This window comes from Octodon degus, unplaced genomic scaffold (genome assembly GCF_000260255.1).
Source record: "Octodon degus isolate 3935 unplaced genomic scaffold, OctDeg1.0 scaffold00082, whole genome shotgun sequence".
In the NCBI taxonomy this organism is placed as follows: domain Eukaryota; kingdom Metazoa; phylum Chordata; class Mammalia; order Rodentia; family Octodontidae; genus Octodon; species Octodon degus.
In genome coordinates, this window is record NW_004524658.1 from 2,050,078 (window position 1) to 2,071,353 (window position 21,276).

The following is a 21,276-nucleotide window of genomic DNA, read 5'->3' on the forward strand; positions in this document are numbered from 1 at the left end:
CCTTCCTTCCTTCCTTCCTTCCCCCCTCCACTCTTTCATGTTAGAATTACATGAGAATTGCAAAAATGCAAGCAGCCAGGCCTTGCCCATGCTCAGCACAGAAAAGTCTCCTAGGATGGATTCCAGGCCCCCGACATGTTTTTAAAGCAGCCCATGGTCAGCAGAAAAACTATTTTTCTTAAAACACTTCCATGCTTGAAATCACAGTGTATATTGATTAGCGTGTTGTTCATTGTCTGTGTCCCGCATGATATTATTGTCCTTCCTCAGTACCACTGAGGAAGTGGATACTGATTGCTCCCAGGATGCAGATACCAAATTCCAGATTTCCCAGTCTCTTATCTAAAATAGAGTAATAATTACATATAAAATATGCATAGCCTTTAAACATCTTTACATTACTTATAATACATAATACATATGTTATGTAAATGATTATCATGTTATACTATTTAGAAAAATGACTAAGGAAAAAACTGCATATCAGCACAGATGCTTTTTTTTTTAATGTGTTTGGTTGTTGCAGGGTCCCATTACACAGCTTGGACCCATAGTGATCCTCCTGTTTTCAGCCTCCCCAGCTCTGGGATTATAGGCACACAACACTATGTCCAAACTCTGTGGCAGGCTCAGCCCACCCTGGGGGCAAGGCTGGCACGGTATGTGGTGCCAGGGATCAAACAGCAGTCCCTGCACTTGTCTAAGCTTGCCTAAGCAGGCACTTTAGTCCACTGAACTATCTTGCTGGCCCCCAGATGCAATTTTAAAAAAATTAATAAAGCTTCAATTTACAACTGGTTGAATACACAGTTGCAAAATCCATAGACATGGAGAGCTGATCATATATTTCATTTGATCAGGGTCTCTAGTTTATTCAGTCTAATTGTCCCCAACATTCAGAATAGCGCCCAACACACAGTAGGTACAAAATTGATATTTCTGAATGAATAAATGATTACATCGATTGAGTTACCATTGGCTTTTTGTTTTGTTTTGTTTTAGTATGGGGTCTACAGGGCCTATAGGATCTCACTAGGTAGATCGAACTCTTAGTGACCTGCCTGTGATCAGCCTCCCAAGAGCTGGGATTACAGGTGTGCACCACCAAACCCAGTCTTAATCACCATCTCAGCGTGTCTCGAGGGCAGGGCCAGCACGGTTTGTGGTGCCATGGGGTTGAACCCTGGCCTCTGCGCTCTGCCTAAGCAGGCAGTTTAGTTTGCTGAGCTATCTGACCACCCCTCCTCTAAACTTCAAATTTCTTCTTATTGAATGTTTTACTTCATAATCAGAAAAAATATTTAAAGCTGATTTCTAAATCTACTTTTTAAAAACTGTAATATATCTAAAGAACAGTGATTAGCTTAAAGAAAGCATTCAACAAATAGTTCTATTCATGTTCTGTCTTGGTATTCAGCAGGTAGAGGTTTTACTCTGACATCCAATCTTATTTGTCATAGTCGATACATTATAGAATACATAGGTTAGCTAAAAATATCATTAATTGGAGACTTTGCACCACTATTTTAATTTTTAGATTTGATAGCACATCTGATACTCCATATATTGTTTTAAAGTTGCTTTAGGATATCTCTATGATGTCCAAGTAATAAAAATATGAAACAAGTGAGTGATATAAAATGTTTCAATGGCTGGCATTGAAATTAGTGGCAAGTGATTCAATGCATGTCAAAATCAGGCCATGTTAGCTATCAATGCACAATTCCTTTTCCATAATGTGCTTTGAGAATACACAGCTTAAAGATGACTTAAATAGAAAATGTCAAAATAGAGCAATAATTCTCATTTAATGTAATAGGTATCAGCCATTTTGAAAAATCATAATATAGTATCTATATGTAAAATTGAAGGCTACAATTAGTTTAAACAAATCGATTTATGGATTTACATATTAAAATATCTGAATCATCTGTCAGTGATCACACTGATATCAAATGCAGAAACGTTTGCAAATGCTGTCCTCTTTTTGCAATATTTGAACATTTTTCAGACATGTGACCATAATTTGAAAGAAGGCAGGATTTCTGCTAATTTCCTAATCTCATAAAAAGACCAGTGCATATAGCAGCGTAGCTTGTGAAAATTAAGGGGAGGCAAGCATATGGTTAGCATGGATCTCCCCCCAACAAAAAAAAAAGCTACAGCTAAGGGAAACATAAGCTGAGCATATTGAAAATGTATTCTGTTTTTAACAGCCTCTCTTCAGTTAAGTGGTCAAAGTCACAATTAACATTTCCTATGCAATCGCTGAGCTATGTTTTGCAAGCCAGGTGCGACCCGATAGCAGGAGTGTATTTATCACTGTGCTCTCCGCATTCTGCAGAAGCCATCCTAAATGTGTGTGTGTGTGTCAGAGAACCGCAGCACTCCAGAGTTACGGAGAGAGGCCATGTGCAGTACTCTTGCCAGTTGTCCTGCAGGTGATCGTGTGGCTTTCAGTGTCAGGCACTCTTGCAACAACAAAGCATAAACTCATAAGGAAGTTTACAGGCATGTATTTGTTTGGTGTTGGGCTACTATTAAATAATTTGGTCTTCTTAATCCAAGATTAACTTTTAGTTTTGTAGCAAAGCCCTCCTTCAATTTTTTAGCTGTGATTTTTGTGCACAGCTCACAAATAAGAAATTTATTTGAGTTAGCAATTTGGCTCACTTTTGGAAAACCTTACCCAGCGTTAGGCTTTTTGAGTTTTTTTGTTTTTTTTTTTTTTTTTTTTTCAGTAAGTGGGGGGTAGGAATAGGGTCCCACATCTATAGCACTGGATTATGGATTGTTTCCAGTTTTGGAGGTTTTAAATGTATTTTTTGGGAAAGGGTCTCAATAAACAGCTCAGACTTATAGTGATCCTCCTGTCTTTTAGGACTTTCCAGAGCTGGGATTATAGGCATGTGCCACCAAACGCAGACTCAGGGGCCGGCTCAGTGAGCCCACAGATGGGACAGATGGGACCTATGGTGCCAAGGATCGAACCTCAGGCCCTGTGCTTGCCTAAGCAGGGTATCTCGCCAGCCCTTGTAGACTGTTTCTAAACAACCTTAAATTGATGGATCATTGCTCCTGCCATTTGAATCTGACACAAAGCAGCTCTGGCATTTCCTCACCTTTGTCATGCTATAAAGTGTACATCACTTTTCACTCTTGCCAGGAAAATGAATTCTTACCCATTTCTAGATTCTGTAAACTTGAATGCACTTAGTAGAAAAAGAAATACTTTTACAATGAGTTTATGTTGAATGCTATTTTATAAACAAATTCATAAAATTATAAATAGGCATTTTTGTCAGGCTATGTTAAACTAAACAGTGTTAATAAATAGCCTTTCCCCAAAGTAACTGAAGCATGGGTTACCTTCCTTCTAGTTGGGCATTCATAGGCATGTATCTTGAGCTTTACATTATGGCTTAAAATTGGGCGTCTTTGTTGTAAAAATTTCTTGAAAGCAAATTAATGGGGAGTAAACACACATCAAGAATTATACAATGTTGACCTAAGAGCTAAATGTTTTTGCACCTTCTTACCTATCGATTCACTCTACATTCATCTCTCTACCCTGCACTTCCATTTATTATTCAGACTTTTTCTTCTGTATTTTCAGGGTTGTGTGGTCATAAAAGGGGTCCTTTCATATTCTTGCATAAAACAGGTTAAAGTGTAGGTTAGAAGTTATAGCACTGCCACAGAGTCAAAAACTAATAAAATCTAACCCCACAAAGGAGTGGAACTGGCCAAAAGTGACCCCATCTGATTTCTTTGTGACTTAACTGCTATCAGGTTAAGAGGCCAGGACAGGAAAATCCACAATAATTTTGCAACTACACACAGTTAGATGGCCCTTAGGAAAAGCACTCAAGAGCAGAACTTTTTTTAATACACACTCCTCAGTGTCATTTAGAAAGAAAAAAAAAAAAAGAATCTGCATATGGTATTCAAGAAAGTTAAGAAAGATGTATGCATCAACCAGCTTTCAGATTGCTGGAGCAAAATAGCCAACACCAGCAAATTAAAGAAGGAAAGGTTTAATTTAACTTCTAGTTTCAAAGTATCCAGTGCATGTTTAACTGATTCCAAGGCAAACAAAAACCAAACAAACAAACAAACAAAAACAGCAGATCAAAGCAGCTCATTTAATAGCACCAGGGAAGTGACCCACACTCCCAGGTAGCACCGTATAGCCCTACACTCCAGAGACACTCCCAGGGATGTAGTAACTGCTGGACTCACCTCCCAGCAGCACGGTAGGAGTCTACTATGCCCGTGACACTATCCCCCCTCCAGCAATGTCTTACTCCAGCCAGGTTCATAACACAAATTAAAGATGAGTAGGACGTTTTCTCTAGGAATTTATGTTTCTGTGTAATTGTGACTTTCCCAGAAGAAAAATGGCCCATAATTTTCTTGGAAAATTTACCTAGAAAAGCCATTTTCATGAAATACATATATATATATATAGTGTTTGCAGAACTCCCTTTAGTGAAAGCTGTCCTGGTGGTGTTGCTAAACCTGTGGTGCAAACACGTGGCTTCTCAGTAAGACTCGTCTCTCCAACAGTACAACTCAAGTGCAGGTGAAGCTACTGGAAATATAACTGACTGTCTTCTGTTTGGGGATGGGTTGAACTGGGGTTTGGGTTTTGTTTCAGTTTGGGATGTGTGTCCGTGTGTGTGTGTGTGTGTGTGTGTGTGTGTGTGTGTATGTCTCTGTGTGTCTGAGTGGTACTGGGCCTTCCCACTGAACTACGTGCTCCTAACCTTTTGTTTAATTATTTCTTGAAAGTGTCTTACTAAATCTCTGGCTTCCCCAGGCTCTGCTTGGACTGGAAGTCCTCCTGCCTCAGCTTATTATTGGAGCATTCTCCTTCCTGCATACTAGATTGAATAAAAACCATACAGAAAATGCCTTGCCTGTGTATCTGTACACAGAAGTCCACATTTTGTAACAGGAAATAAGAAAGAGGAGCACATATTTTGTGTAATACATATACATCCATGATTTCTTAACTTTGTCTAATTTTTCTAAAAGTTATTGCAGGTAACTTGATTTTTCCAACTTAGGAGAAAATGTCCAAGCTTCTATAAAAGTTCAATCTGCAATAATGTAAATATAGCAAGAATGAAAAACTATGTATTATGTTTTCAATTTTCCATAAAACAAGCCTCTTAAAACACATATAAGACAGAGTTTTCTTAAAGTTAACTAAATCATACACACAAGCTTGAATGTGACGTGATTTCTCTTAAATGAGAAGCCCAAAACATAAGTAAAGAACAAAATAAAAGATAACAGAAAGTTGAGTGATCTTTTTCAAAATGGGAAGATGACCAAGAGGAAGAGGTAGGGAAAGAGGACAAGGAAGAGGGATGGAAAGAAAGAGAGAGAAAGAGAGAGAGAAAGAGAAAGAGAAAAAGAAGAGAGAGAGAGAGAGAGAGAGAGAGAGAGAGAGAGAGAGAGAGAGAGAGAGAAGGAAAAAAGGAAGGAAGGAAAAAGAATTGAAAAAAATAGAAATGGAGCTTTTGTAAATAAGAAGAGGGCCAAGAGATGGAGGACCAGCGAAGGCTGGGAGGAATAGGAATAGAACACAAAAAGAATTAAAATGTGTAAGGTCCAAGTACCAACTGTAATCATTAGATACTGCAAATTTGAACTAATGTAATAAATCTTAAAATAAATCAAGTAGAAAATATCAAAGGAAAGGGGAACAAAAGATAGGTTGGGGGCCAGGGAGATGGCTCAGCAGAATAAGCTCTTCCCTGTCAAGCACAAGAGTCTGAGTTCAATCTCCAGTTCTGCAAAAAAAAAAAGAGAGATATAGGTTGGAGGTGCAGTGAATAGTCCATATTTGTACATGCATAAAAATAAAATGAACATTTGTCCATGTGAAAGAGGCACCATGCAATTAAAGAACTCTCCTACATGAAGTCCCTGCTGTGGACCACGAGGACCAAAAGGTCTCTGCAGAGGGGAGCTTGGATGTGCAGCACTAGCCTCTTACTCCTAGTTCTGCTTAAACTCAGTACTAGTTCCATCTTCTGGATTTGGTCTCACGCTGGCTTAGAACATGAGGTCTTTTGCTGAGCAGAATATAATATAATATAATATAATATAATATAATATAATATAATATAATATAATTAATATATGGAAACACAAAGAAAAGCCTGGCCTCATTCACCATCCTTGCTGTCCTCCTGCGACCTGCCTCCTGCTAGCTGTCTTTCCAGGACCCCTAGTGAGCACACCTACCCCTCTACCCACGTGAGTCCTTCCAATGCTGTGAACTCTTCTTACCATTCACCTTATGACCTTCTGATAGCCACAGTGCCCTATCTGATGATCAGTTCTCAGACCAGCTTTGACTTCTATCCTTACCTTTCTTTTTTTCTTTTTCTTTCAATAATTTTATATCTTGGTTGGTTTCTGTTGACTTTATTTATTTTATATATTTGGTAAAGGGTCTCACTGTGAAACTCAGACTTGTAGTGATCCTCCTGCTTTCAGCCTCTCTAGTGCTGGGTTACAGGCATGTGCCACCATGCCTGGACTCAGTCACCAGCTCACTGTGTCCCAGGGGCGAGGCCAGCATGGCATGCAGGACTGAGGATTGAACACTGCTCCCTGCACTTGCCAAAGCAGGTGCTTAGTCTGCTAAGCTATCTCTCCGACCCCATCCTTACCTTTCTGGGTGCAGTTCCCAGATAACTCCTATCACATTGTTTCTAAATTATAACTAAAATTATAGCCATAGTCCAATAGATAAATGTGTCTTCAACCTTCAATTCTCAATCCATCTTTACATTATTCCTTCTTCCCTCTTATATCCCTGGATTCCAAATCCTAATCTCAATTTGCCCAGTTATCCTGTGGAGCTGTTTCACCACCAGACTTTCAATAGCAGTTTTGAATGTTTGATTCAACTTTCTCCGTGTCTATCACCTGTGAGCCCTGCTCTCTGCTAGGTAAACCTTAGCAACTTAGACCTCTGCTACCATGCCTAATGTTCTTAAGGAAAATCATGCTTACAAGGTACTCAATTGATTATTTATGTCATCCTTCTCCATATTTCCTTTTTTTTTAATATATACCAGGGATTGAACTCAGGACCTTGAGCTTGTCAAGCAGGCACTTATGCTACTGAGCTATATCCCCAGCCCCTCCATATTTACCTTTAATAGTTTTTTTTAAAGATGGAATCATTGGAGTTAGTACCATAGAAATATATTAATTTGAAACAAAGAATGAAAATCTCTTTTGCCTTTCTAGTGATGGGTTTTGTGACTTATTTGTCTTGCAGAGGCTAGAGAAAGAACTTGAGCTAAGGAAAAGTGACACTATAAAGAGAAGAAGGACTACTCTATTTGTCCCTAGGACAGATAAGAAAATAGTAAAATCATTTTATAGGCTCTTGGCAAGTGAAGCAGCAAAGTAGCCTATATATATATATATATATTTCAAAGGAAACTTTAAATTTAAGGTCTCTGATAACTTACTGATACTTTTAAAAATACAAGAATCTTTTCCAGAATTGTAGCTATGCCAACTGGGCTCACAGGTACAAGTGCTCTCCACTTAAAGCAGAGGAAAAATAAAATGCAAGGCAAATATCTTGACTATCTATTTCAAATTTTACCCACAAGAAATGTGATATAGCTAGACTGTCAGTCATAACTGCACAGAGAAGATGAGAATTAAGGACCTCTTGGGATGGACTTTGTGACCATGAGAGGGCGGCAAAGTGAGAGACCAGAGCAGTTATTAAGCCCAAGGGTGGTAACAGACCCCAGTAATACTGTGAAACCAAGCTCCCTGAGCTAGTCTGTCAGTTCTGTATGACATAAGACACTTCACCAGTGTCTTATGTCTGTCTTCTCCTTCATAAAGCTGTGTCTGTCTTCTCCTTCATAAAGCAGGCTAGGTAGAAGCTGTTTATAGGCTGTTATGAGCATTAAATGAAACAATAAAGTGACTTAAAACAGCAGTCAATTATTATTGATGTTGGGTCAACATAAGGTAAGTACATTTTGTTATCCACACTACAGGCAATGACTTATGTTATGGGCAGGTGCGAGTCAGGGGACATGTGTGTGACTGGGACCTTCTCAGGGGTTGGAAATAAAGTGAGTCTTCCTGCCTTATTGATGCTAAATAGTGCAGCTCTACATAGGCCAAATAGGGAGTCTCAAAGTCTGACCTACTCTGCACTGATTTAGATCAGCGCTGAGGCTAGAAAACCTAAGATTGTCAGAAAGGGTTCCTGCCCCTGCACCCTTCTTTCCCTTGGCCAAGCAGCATGCTGGAGTGCCATACACTGTCTCTTAGCCCCTGCCCTATCTGTTCTTCTTATTTCTGTGGCATCACTAAAACCATATGGTTTGAATTTTGTTTAAAAATAAGTTCAAATCATTTTTTAAGTCTCAATGTTTAGAGAGATGCTTTATTTTCCTCGAGTCTTGAGTTAAACAGGGAAGACACAACCCTTAATAAAACTGCATCCTAGTGTTTCACTGGTATTCATTTCCTCAGCCATCCATACCACCCTCCCATGAGCAAATGTTTCTTCGGTTGCAATGAGATTCTTTTCCTGTGCAAATGCTACAGGATTCTGTGTGTTATTGAGGTGTGAGCTAAGCTGGCTGTCCAAACGAATGGAGAAACTTAAAATTTTGCCACTTACCTAAATGTCTCGGAACCTGTCTCCTCTACAATACGTCTTCCTGTTACATCTGCCAAGAACACTATTCACTCTACATCACTAAAGACTTAATTTTCCTGGTCTTTATGTCTACTTACTTTTATGAATTGTGCATATATTGTTCTAATCATTGTACATGGATTCTTAAACAAATTTTTATGGCTATCTCACTTGTATCCTCTATTGGCTATGAGTGTTTCAGAAGCCAATTCTTCATAATTCTAACATATTAATTGCTGCTTAACATACTTATTAATTCATTTCACAAAGATTTATTCAGTACCCATGATGACCAGGTACAATTAGGATTAAAAGTTTATCAAGGTAGGGCTCCCTCTCATATAGTAAAACAGGAAGGGTAGAAGATGAAATAGCACCGTTTCAAATTGTTTTTCAGAACTCGAAATCATTGTATAATTCCAAAGCAGCAACAAGTTCATTTCAAATGCCAATATAATATCTCTTTCTCTCTTTCTTGTTCTACACAGGATAGTGGCCAGAGCCTCCAAAAATCTCATGTCCACACAAAGTTTAGGGATTGTGTTCGGCCCCACCCTCCTGAGAGCCGAAAATGAAGGAGGCAACATGGCAGTCCACATGGTGTACCAAAACCAGATAGCAGAACTCATGCTGGGCAAGTACAGTGAGATCTTCGGCTCGGAGGAAGACTGACAGACAAGACGAGTTTCAGAATATGTTCACATCTGTCTTGATGCCTAATATTTTTACATTTCTGTAAACATATTTCTGAAATATTTTTTTCCTCTCAAGTGACAGATGCCTCATTTTGTGAAAACTTAACGATGATTTTGTGCTTAAGTTCCAAACATTTGAATAAAATAATCAACAATATTTGCCTATATTTGTTCTACATTAACCCTTTTCGTGCTGTTCTTCCCAGCACTTCTGGAAGTGGGTTATGTATGCCTTGCACTCTTAAATGATCTGTAAATTACAGCACACATCCAAACTCTAGCCCAGATGCTACTTACAAATATCGGGTATGGGGTTGTATATATATGAATGCATAAGTGCGTACAGGTAACAGTGGCTGCAAGTGTGAGTGTGTGTGCACACATGTGCCTTCTCACAGCCCTTGTTACCTGGGCCATGTTCCTACCCTCCCACATGTCCGCAGGTACAAGCAAAACAGTTGAGAAGGCAGAAGCTCATAATTTTTAAATAGAATGAAGGAGATCAAATTCTCCATCAAAACAAGAGATACTTTATCTTTCAAGAGTATAATCCAGCTACTCTCAGTGCTGTATGATGAAATGTATAAATACAATGTGTTGAGTGGCAATGTTTTTCTGAAAACAAATGACAAAGCATTTACCACTGGATATGTTTTGTTTTTTTGGTAAATACCATTTGTGGTTCCATAAACATACCACCTTATAAATTAGAGGCAAATTGGTGCCCTGTAATTTTGATCTTTTTTATACAGGAATAGCATAACTGCTCATTTTTAGTGTTAACTGCTCATTTTGAATCTTCATCAAACTGTGTGTCATCCTTTCCTTGGCTATATCATTTTATGTAGAATTTTTATTGTGCTTCTGAGAATACTTTATTGGTGAATTACATTAAATCCATCTAGAAATAACTTTTTTAGAAGACTTTGTTTTCATATGCCCTAAGGATTACTTGACTAGATGTGAATTGCTTTATCCATTTGATGGTTAGTTTCAGTTGTCATGGATAAACAAAAGGGCAACTGTCTAGAATATATCAAACATTGTTTCATTTTGAAAGGATGGTCTAGCTGAGCACATCTCATGCCTTGTTTTATGGAAATATTCTGCTGATAAAAATGTAGACTTATGTTTGACAGCTTTTTAATAAAATTCAAATGGAATAAATAAAACTAATCCAGCACAATAAAGAGTAAGTCTAGTTATTGATTTGTTCATAAAATGAAAAATACAGCATGTAAATAAAATTTGTGAAGCATGGACGCAAGATCAAACACTTAGGGCAACCATCAGCTCAGACACGTGGGCTGTCTGTATTAGCGGGTTAAGAGAGCAAGGGGGCCTATTCGGTCGGTGTACACAGGACTGCAGATGTACATGCAGCTCCAGCATCCACAGGCTGCTTGAGGAAGCGCTGGGTTCACTTGCCCCTCTGAATGTCTTCATCTTAGCAATGGCATCAGTGAGGAGGCCTGTAGCCAGCAACAGAGAAGCAACCACAATGAATGGTGAAGTGTGGTCCCATCGAGCAAGGCCTGTGCACATATCGCAAAGACAAGAGAGGCCCATGAGAGACAGCCTCGTGATCTGAAGTCACCAGTACCAGGGAGCCAACAGTGTGGCCCACTTTAAACTATCCTTATGCATAAAACTATAATTATGCCTTTTGGTAAAATACAGAAAGATGAAAAAAGAACTCTGGCACTCGATTTCAAGTTTCTCATTGCTATGACATTCTCAATTAGGTCTTCCCCCCAGACTTTAATTATATCTTTCAGAAGAAGGAAAGAGTAGATTGAGCAGTTGTGACATTAAAATCTTAGCGGTTCACATGTGTCCGTCTTTAAAGTTATTCTAGAAGCATCAGCCAAAAAGAAGTAGCCATGAAAGCCAAGAGAAGTGGTACTACCTGCTTTGAGCAGGGACTCACAGCCCCGTCTCAGCTGCTTTCCAGATTTATAATCTTCAAAAGCACCAGCCTCTTGATTTCCAATCTGATGGGATTTAGTATAATTCAAACCCCAGCTGTGTCCTGTTCCCGCCTGCTAAGGGCATTTAATCAGAGAATATGCTTCCTCTCTGGAGAAAGAGCATCCCATAGTGTTGAGCCAATGTGTCTGTCACAGGATCTGACTTGCACACTCTGAAAGGTACAGAAAAGGTGATTAGATTCCGATTCCATAACATCTTAGAAAGAGCAATGGTGGTCCTATCAGTGTTCCAAGTTTTAAAGCCTAGAATATAATCACATTATGCTGGTTCACAAGGAGAGTATATTTTACAAAGCTGATCAATATTCCCCAATGAGAAATCATAAGAAGGTAACAAATCACCTAGTTAGGTGCATGCACATCTGCACATGTGCTAGACAGAACTCTAGGTACTAGTACACATACATGATACAAGGCACATATTCTTTTTTTTAATTCCTAACCTTAGTTTCACCATCTGGTGAGGAAGAAAATCATCAAAGAATTAGTAACAGTTCCATAAAAGATCAGGAACTGTGTTAATCAGCTTTCTACCACTATGACAAAATGTGGGAAATAAATGAATGGAGCAAAGCTTTATTTTGGCTCAGTTTCAGAGGTCTGAATCCATGGTCAGGTGGCTCCATGTCTTTTAACCATGTGGCAAGCCCAAAGCATCATGGGAGAAGTGTGTGACAAAGCAAAGCTGCTCACCTTGTGTTGTTTGAGAGAGAGAGAGAGAGAGAGAGAGAGAGAGAGAGAGAGAGAGAGAGAGACCAGCCTATGCTGGTAAGACCCCTCCTCTTTTCACTTTTGTTCTATCTAGGTCCCCAGCATGTTAGGTGGTGTTTCTCACAGTTAGGTGGACCTCTCACTTTGGTTTTCGGTCCCAAGAGTTGATTGTCTGTGGAAGCACCCTACAGATACACAGAGAAGTATGAGTTACTAAGTTCTTTAGCATTTCTCAATCTAAGCAAGTTGGCAATCACCAGGAGACATCAGAGCTTAAGCATCAAGATCAGCCATCTTGAGAACCATGTAGGTCAGCAAATATTCATAAAGGTATTTTTTAACATTTTCTAAGACTATCATAATTTTGCCTTTCAGGGGCATTTTCAGAATTCATAATCTAAGTCTATAGAATGAGCATACAAGTCCAACTCAGTCTTTCTGGAAAAAGTCATTTAGAAAATTCCTTTCCAATATGGTTTTATCTACCCAGCATGTGGGAGTTGGCCCTTCTTTCTTTCAGACACAGAAAGCTTCGTGGAGGCGTTGTGTATTCCATATATGCTGTGAGCCTGACTTCACTTAGCATGTGCCATATGACAGGATCACCATGCCATGGCTCATAATTGAAAGCCATATGATGGTTCACCCTATCCAATTAGAAAACAAAGGATCCAATTAAGAAAAATTAGAAAAGCTGTTAAAAGGAAGCAATCACTTGCCAATGGTACTGTCCTTACAGTTTAACACAGCTAGAAATTGACCTGTACTTCTTTTTTCCACATTTATTTTTGTGAATTATAAGTTAATCACCCTGTCAATTCATAATTAAAAGGCCCTGCAAAGAATTTGATCCAAAAGGACTGTCACTAAGAGTTCTGGGTCAAATTGCTCTGTTATCAAAAATGAGAAATAAAACCAAAACAATATCAACTCTCTCAGGGACTCAGTTTTTTTCTTATTGTATTGGAGATCAATCCCTGAGCATCATACTTACTAGGCAAACACTACCACTGAGCTATATTCCAAGCCCATAACCCATTATATATATATATATATTATATAATATATAATATATATATGCTTTTAAAACATGCCTTTAGTAACAACATCACATATTAAATCTGAAATTATGCTGTTAAAATTCTGCTGTTAAACTATTTAATCATTAGTATACATATTTTTATGTAGACAAAGAGTTGCAAGCTAACATACTCAATAGGTCCAGGTGGGTAGAAGAAATGCAAAGAGGAGCAGGAAGAGGAGCCGACCAGGCCCCATGAAGCCATCGATGCTGGAGAGAACTCAAGCTCTATGCTTGGCTGAAAGGACCAACCTCTGCTCATCTGGAGCTGCTGTCGTGACATCTGAGACATGATTGAGACTGGGCGTGGTGGCGTCACCTGTAATCCCAGCTCTTGAAAGGCTGTAAAGAGACAGATCACTACGAGTCTCATAGTGAGACCATGAACACCCTGCATATCCTTCCCTAAAATACTTGGGCACAATTATCTATCCAGCATGTGGGAGTTGGCCCTTCTTTCTTTCAGTCACAGAAAGCTTCTTGGAGGCGTTGTGTATTCCATCTATACTGTGAGCCTGACTTCACTTAGCATGTGCCATATGACAGGATCACCATCCCACGGCTCATAATTGAAAGCCCTATCCAATTAGAAAACAAAGGATCTTGAGCACAATGTTGCCAAACCTCCAGATCTTTCATGGGAAACCAAAAATTCAGAGTCAACATTAAATCTGATTTTTAAGGCACAAAATAAACACAAGTGAACAAGTTTGACCTAAGAACCTTTTTCTGTGACCTCCAAGTTCTCCCTTCCCTGATCTCTGATATTGCAGAGCTTGCTCCCCAGAAAATGGTAGTGCACAAAGCAGAGTTCAGAAGGAAGTGACTGAGATGGAGCCACGGGAAGGAACAGAAAACAAAGTGCCTAGAAAAACTTTTTCTTCAGACCCTGGACAGATTATTCACTCTGGGTGTCTCAAGTTCCTGCCCTATTAGCAGCACACACATCTTGTCCGTTAGGACTGTCTAATGGAATTATGTGAAAGAAGTTAGCACAAGTAATACACTAGGAAACTATCAGTTATCCCTAAAGGATGTAGATGATCAACCCCCAGCCTATTGACTTAATAACTTTATGGTCTGAATATAATGAGAATTATCATTAGGACCAAACTCTAAAAACCTTAAATGCCATGACAAAATGTATTTTCCTACATCTCCAGTTTATCTTCAGACACTGAAAGGTTTTTTTTTTTTTTTTTCTTTTAAGCAGGAAGGTAACAATCAGTTCTGTACAGCTTCTCATGGCAACATTAAGAAATGGAGTTTGAAGCAGGGAGCATTTGTAGGCTCCAACGTCATCATATTCACAGTATTATTAATGAAAATCTCAATGTAGACAGACGGTGGCATCAAATAGAGAAACTGACCTTATGGATCAGCATCTGTCTGAAGTTGTCCAAGACTTTCCTGCACTTCCTGATCATGACTGCTAAGCGCAAAGCACTGCTTCTTGTTGAACAAAGCCGCTAGCAGAGCCATTTCTGCTTTAGCTGGGACTGAGGGAATACCATGATATGTGGCCATCATTTGGTACTCGGCAGTCACTATTTTTGGGTATTTTGACCAAGTCATTCCCAAGTCAAATGAGCATTCACACTACCCGCATAATTTCCGGACAATCATAGGCTCTTTCTACCACACCTGGTTCTGCCTACTCCCTCTTTTATCTTGGGCCAATATTGCTTTTCTCATTCTCTGGGGAAACCACCAAGAAAAGCCAGTCCTGGAAAGACTAATTTTGAGTAGCTAACATTTATGTTGTACTTGCTATATGCTTGCTGTATAGATTGTCTTATTTATTTATTTCTTTATTTATTTGTTTTTATTTTAGGGAAGGGTCTACAGGGTGTTCAGGGTCTCACTAATAGAGCAGACTCATAGTGATCTGCCTCTTTACAACCGCTCAAGAGCTGGGATTACAGGTGCACACCACCACTCCCAGTCTCAATCACGTTTCAGCCACTGGAGGCTGGGCCAGCAGAGCAGGCCTGGGGTTCGAACCCTCGGCCCCTGCACCTGCTTGCAGGTGCTTTAATCTGCTGAGCTATTTGGCTGGCCCTAGATTGTCTTACTTAATCTTCACAACTCTGTGGAGAGAGATAGTACTATTATTCTGATTCATAGTTAAAGAAATAGAAAAGAAAAAAATGAAATTGCCAAGTTCGTGTAACTTGGATCAATATTCAAATCCAAACAATATGGCTTCAGAGGGCTCTGCCTTACCCATGATACCATATGATCACTCACAAAATTGAGCTAAAGTATTGTAAGCATGTAAACACTCCAAATATTCATATACCACATGTGGGTAGCCTGGTTGCTCTTCTGTTACCATGCTTAATGAGTGTTTTACCTTCCTCTGAGCTCTCAGAAAGAATAAGGTATGACTTCTCAGAGATTACAGAATATCTCTTTTGTCATGAGATATTTAAACATTGTTGACGTATTTTGCTTTTAATATTTTAATATTCATAGTGTTTCATTTATAAACATATTTCTGATCATTTTGCTTCCTTATATAAAGGAGAGAAAGGAAACCTCTTTGCTCAATCTTTAAAAGTATTTGTTTCCCTGGTTTTGACCCTACCTTATATTGTATTATCCAAGGTTAGATTGTATTTGCCAGAGTCCAGTTATCACCCACTGTATCCTACTGCCTAATACTGTACCGACATTAAATCTGGCTCTTTAGGAGTTGCATGCAAGATAGAAAAATGGTCCTTCGGCAGTCTTCCTCTTAAATATAATTGAAAAAGAGACAGGCATCAAAACACACTCTGGAAAAAAAGCACACACACTGCCTTGTGCTGCCAGAGAATGGTCCTGAATCATTCAAAGCATGAGAATACAGTGAACATTTTGTACAAAAGGAAGACAATTTGCTGTAGTAGTGTTGCTGAAATGAAAATGTCTCGCTGTCTTGGTGAGAGACCTGGCAGAAGGGAAGAACATATACTCACTCACACATGCACGTACGTGCACACACACACACACACACACACCTTAAAAATTTACACATCTAATTTTTTCTATCTTACGTATTTGAAGTTAAGCACACAGGATCCTCAAAATTCTCAAGCAATCAGCTGGATTTTCTAGAACAGTTTTCAATCAATAAACAACACAAAGATAGCCAGGAAGGACAGTGGCTACCCCACATCCCTGGTTGGTGCTCCATGGACCCTCTTTAGATAGTGAACCAAGACAAACACCCAGAACATGAGCAATATGAGCTCAAATGTGGCACTCCAAAGAGTTTCCTTATTGAGATGACAGCAGTGCCTTACATACAGCCAAATCACTGACATTAGTTGATTCCTGTTCCCACATAGGAAAGGACCATCAGACAACAACTTCATCAACCTCTCTTCAAGTCTATCTAAATTCCCAAGCAATGCCTCTTTCCTAAAACTCAACAGCCACAGCAGAGAGACAGTGAGATTTGCCAGCATAACTCATGCTAGTCTGACAGCATATTCTGACATCTTGCTTCAGATCTGGGAGCGTCCAGGCATCTGTGATACTCAGTGACATCTTCTATGCACCTTCTTCACACTTTCAAATGTGTGGCTTGTGTGGTAGACAAACGCTACAGGGCGTAGGCTTTCTGACCAATGTACAAAAAATCTCAAAAGCCAAGAAATCTTGAAAATATACAGCATTGGCCTGAAAATCCTCTTTTTCCCTTTCTTCTGGCACCATCTAAGCTGATAAGTGTTTTTCACACACACACGTACACACACACACACACACACACACACTCAACATTTTAAGAGCAGGAATACAACCATTGCTCTAACCATTCTCACATCACCAGCAAAATGTTTTCTAGTCCATATTGTGCAGCATACTTGAAGATGTGTGGATTTTTCCACATCATTTGGTGACATTTTACACAGTTTAATTTCTGCTCTTTCTTGCTAGACCCTACCTTTTCTTCTCCCCCTTGAAAACATTCCACCAATGGAATTTCCTTTAACATCTTACCCTGGGCTCAGATTCCTTCCTCTCCTTCAGCATCTATTTGCCTTGTTGCGGCACAATTTGCCAGGCAGGATGTGTCTATCTGTTAAATTCCAGCCTCTCTGGTGGACAGGAAGAGGACAGAGGTGTTCAGATGCACAGGCAAGAAACCAAGTTAACAGAGTTGGGCAGCTTTGGGGAAGGTGCGTGACGCCTTATAGCCCAGGGAGCTGTACACAGAAGACTCCAGGGAAATAATGTCCAGCACAGGATGTCCTGATTCTTAGTCTCCACACAAGTCCAGGTGAACGGCAGCTTTTAAGTTGGAAGCAATGAAGAACACAATTGAACCCAAAATTGGTTTGAGCTCACTATTTTTCTAGCTATCACTTCTGAGGTCACAGTCACAAAAACTGGAAACTTAAAATTGACTTCAAAAAGGCAAATGCTAACTAGATTTCACACTGGATTTCATTTTACTTGGCATTACAGAAAGAATGCAGGTATTAAATAGACTGTTTCCTGTATACAATAAGGTTAATTAGTAGTGAGGGATGGAAAATCAGTGTAGACATAACTCTTTTCGACAGGTATCAAAAATAATCCCCTGATCCCTACGGACCCCAGCTGCATTGAAAGAGGAGCAAAATAAAAGATTCTTTAAGTACAAAATTTTCAAACATTCTCCAGGTGTCTGGGCACCAGTTAAATAGGCCTGGAGCCGCCTGAGCTGGGGCTAGCTGTCGGTTCATTCCCTTGCTCAAACTTAAAGGCACAACGACTCACACTGAATTTTGAGGTGCAACACAAAGGCCCTCCATACAAAGCAGCTGAGATTGCAAATGGAGACAGACAAGAGAACAAAAAGGAGGATATACTGAAGCCTGAATGGGACTTCCCTAAGCTCCTTATCAATAAGGTTAATAAGGGTCTATGCAATTTACTGATCACTACGATGCAACAGCATTCCTCCAGCTCCAAATCTCCACTTTGGTGCTGGCTTTTAATGCTTTCCACAACCAATCCCATAAAAGTGCCTTTGCCTACACCCCAGAGAATCAACTCCAGTTCGGGATCCTGGCCTCTATAAAATCTCTGGTCCCTTATTACACTTCTACCTGCCCTAGTTAAGCAGATTAACAGTTATTTCCTAGAACTTGATATATGAGTTTCTTTGTAATTGAAGCTGGAGTACTCAGATATTACTAAAAAATGTATTTCTGAGAAACGCATTCCTTTTTTCTCTGGTTTAATTTTGTTATCCTCAATCATATGCATGATATAAAAAAATCCAAACTTCTATCTCCTCTATAAAATACATGTCATATCAAAAAGGTGACAAGAGGGGGGAAAAGTAATTAGTGAGTTCACAGAGTTCAGTAGAAAAGTTAAAATGGAGTAACACATTACTTTTTATGTTAAGATTTCACAAGACAAATCTTGCCTGTGTTTTAATTGCATGTGACCCTGGCAGTCCTACTCTGAAATGAAGTGCTGTAAAATTAAAGATGACAGACGCTCAAAACAAGTCTTGTGATCTTGATTAAACTACAAAGACCACAGTCTCTCTCTGCTGCAACTCAGATATCATGGGCTGTTTTATTTGGGGAATTGCTTCATTAATGCCTTCTTTGACTAGACATGTTTATTATTAAAAAATACTGAATATGGTGATATCTTGCATAGCTAAATGATTCCAAAAAGCAAGTTGTAAGTAAGGAGCGTTTAAATAACCCAAAGGCTTAATCTATTTTATAAATGCTCCCCAAAACACACACACATATATATATATATATATATATATATATATACATTCACATGGACATATGAGGATATATATATATATATATGTGTGTGTGTATGTGTGTGTACATCCATCTTTAATACATATATTACTTATTAATATCTAGAAATCTCTACTACAGCCTAAGAAGTGGAGCAGTTAATCTGTCAGATTTCCTTATAGCCACATGAAGTTTCCCAGGTTGCCAAAACATACAGAATTTACATTATACTATAAAAATTTCTTCTCAGAGACACTACGTGGAATTTTTAACTTTTAAACCGTATCAGAGGAAATAACTGGTTTGTCTTGCTGATGATCTTTCAGAATTGTATTGTATCATCCTATCTAAAATAGATGGCCCAGAATAGGCACTTTGAAATTTTGCTTCTCCCTTGTTAAACAACAAGGTGTTGAGAGGACAGTCTTCACACTTTTGAGGTGTCTCTTCTAGACATTCACATGGGTGAGGTAGTGGTTCTTGCTGAGCCCTGGAGGCCCCAGCGTTGGGTCCTTACCCTTAGCATGAGTGGGTCCGAGTCTCACCTCTAGGGTCTCTCATGTTCCAGACATCATGGGCCCATTATTCTGTTCCATCTCAACATTATTTTTGAATGATATATTTTATTCTAGAACATAAAGGTACACCATATTTTTAATATGCGCTGTATATAAGGGTGTTAGTGTTCAACAGAGATACATGAATTCACCCAAGAATTAAAGCTGGGAAATCTGATTTCCAGAATTCACTTTTTCACAACCCATTTGTGATTCCAGATAAGTATCTGTATATATCTGTCTCAATTTCTTCAAGTTCAAACTATATGTGGCCAATTCTGTCCTAGCTAACAAAAATGCTATTACAAGAGTTAAGTAAGATAAGCTATGGCAAAACACCTTGAGGACACCCTCATGCTTCCTGGTCAGTGTTATGCTTACTCGAATTAAGCCACCATTTTCCTCCAGTGTTCAGAAGGCTTTTGCATTTACCAGTCAAATATTCCTTTCATTTGTAACGGCACATCTTCAAAAAGTTGCACATTTGCCTTTAAAATTAAATGTTTGTCCTTATACATTCTCTCAACCTGTCAAAAGCCCTCAGGTTTTGGATTTGTCATGCCTCTAATATAAGAGATTTAAAAAACTCAGGTTTGTGAACACCAGGAAATGTTGATTATAACTTCATTGCTCATGTTTTTGGTAGATTATGATACACTAAGGGAACCGGTCTTGACTACTTTCATCTTTCCATCTTTCTCTGTCTTAAAGCTCACCTCTCTATATCTCTTCTATCTTTTCTAGCCTTCTTGCTAGCAGGGATAGCCTCTCTCTGTCTCGTTGTCATTATTTCTGTTTCTGCCTGCACATCTAGAGAAGTCTTAACCTCAGACTCATAGCTCCCTGATGCCCTGGGCTTTAGTAGCTACCAGAACTTTCAGGACAGACTGTCCATTTTTCTGGATTCAGATCTAGACTTTTATTATGTGCTCCAAGAGGTCTGTGATGAGATTTTAGTGGACTACATTTATTTTTCCATATATCAAATCACTACCACCTTAGGTCTGCTTTCAATTTCAGATGAGTCAGTGTAATCAAACCCCAAATTCTACCAAACCCTGAGGAGTCCTCATAGCTTTCTGTCTGATTTTCTCACAGTACAGCTTCATCCAAGGAGCTAAACCTAGATTCAACAAAGCCAGGTAGTCCACATAAGAGAGAATACAAGGGCCGGCCTAATAGCTCAGTGGATTAAAGCACCTGTTTAGGTAGATTCAGCAACTGGGATACTGAGCCTCAATTCCCGGCATGCCATGCTGGCTCTGCCTCTGGGGCATGCATACTAAGACAGCAATTGAGACTGGGTGTGGTGCTGTGCACCTGTAATCCCAGCTCTTGGGAAGCTGAACACAGGTGGATCACTGAGTCCTATCTGTGTAAGGAGACCCTGTAGACCCTGTACTAAAATACAAAATAAATAAATAAAGTGAGGATTCAGGTTTGATAGGTTCTATCATATAAACTTTTGACATTAATAAACATGGGCACCCAGGTAATTAAGATCTTTTACCTATTATTTAATGGACATATTTAGTATTTGAAGAACAAATCCAGAAACAAGCACAAGTGGTCCATTCTCAGGCTGCCCATGTGTAAACTGTGCCAGACACATGTCCTGGGCCTGCATAGGGCTTCTACACCACTAGCTGCCACATATCAAAGGCAGTGTCATTGCTTTAATAGGATTACATAGAACCCAGTAACAGGCGGGAAGACTAGCTTTAGACTGAGTAACTGGCCAGTAATTTGGATGTTTAACTAAATGATTGGCTGCCAAATTGACA

The 21,276-nt window shown here is 39.2% G+C and overlaps 1 protein-coding gene across 3 annotated transcripts in view; it reads left to right on the forward strand.

Annotated features, from left to right (window-relative positions):
* The window catches only part of Arhgap15 (Rho GTPase activating protein 15), a 662,961-nt gene extending 652,407 nt beyond the window's left edge, over positions 1–10,554 (forward strand). For 2 of the 3 annotated variants that reach the window (XM_004636636.2, XM_004636635.2), the window contains one exon: positions 9,196–9,559. In XM_004636636.2, coding sequence (XP_004636693.1) covers positions 9,196–9,379 — 184 coding nt within the window. In that variant the 3' untranslated portion in view covers positions 9,380–9,559. Of the gene's footprint in view, positions 1–9,195 lie in introns of all 3 variants that reach the window. The other variant, XM_023721429.1, reaches the window with a different exon arrangement.
* The last annotated feature ends 10,722 nt before the right edge of the window (positions 10,555–21,276 follow it).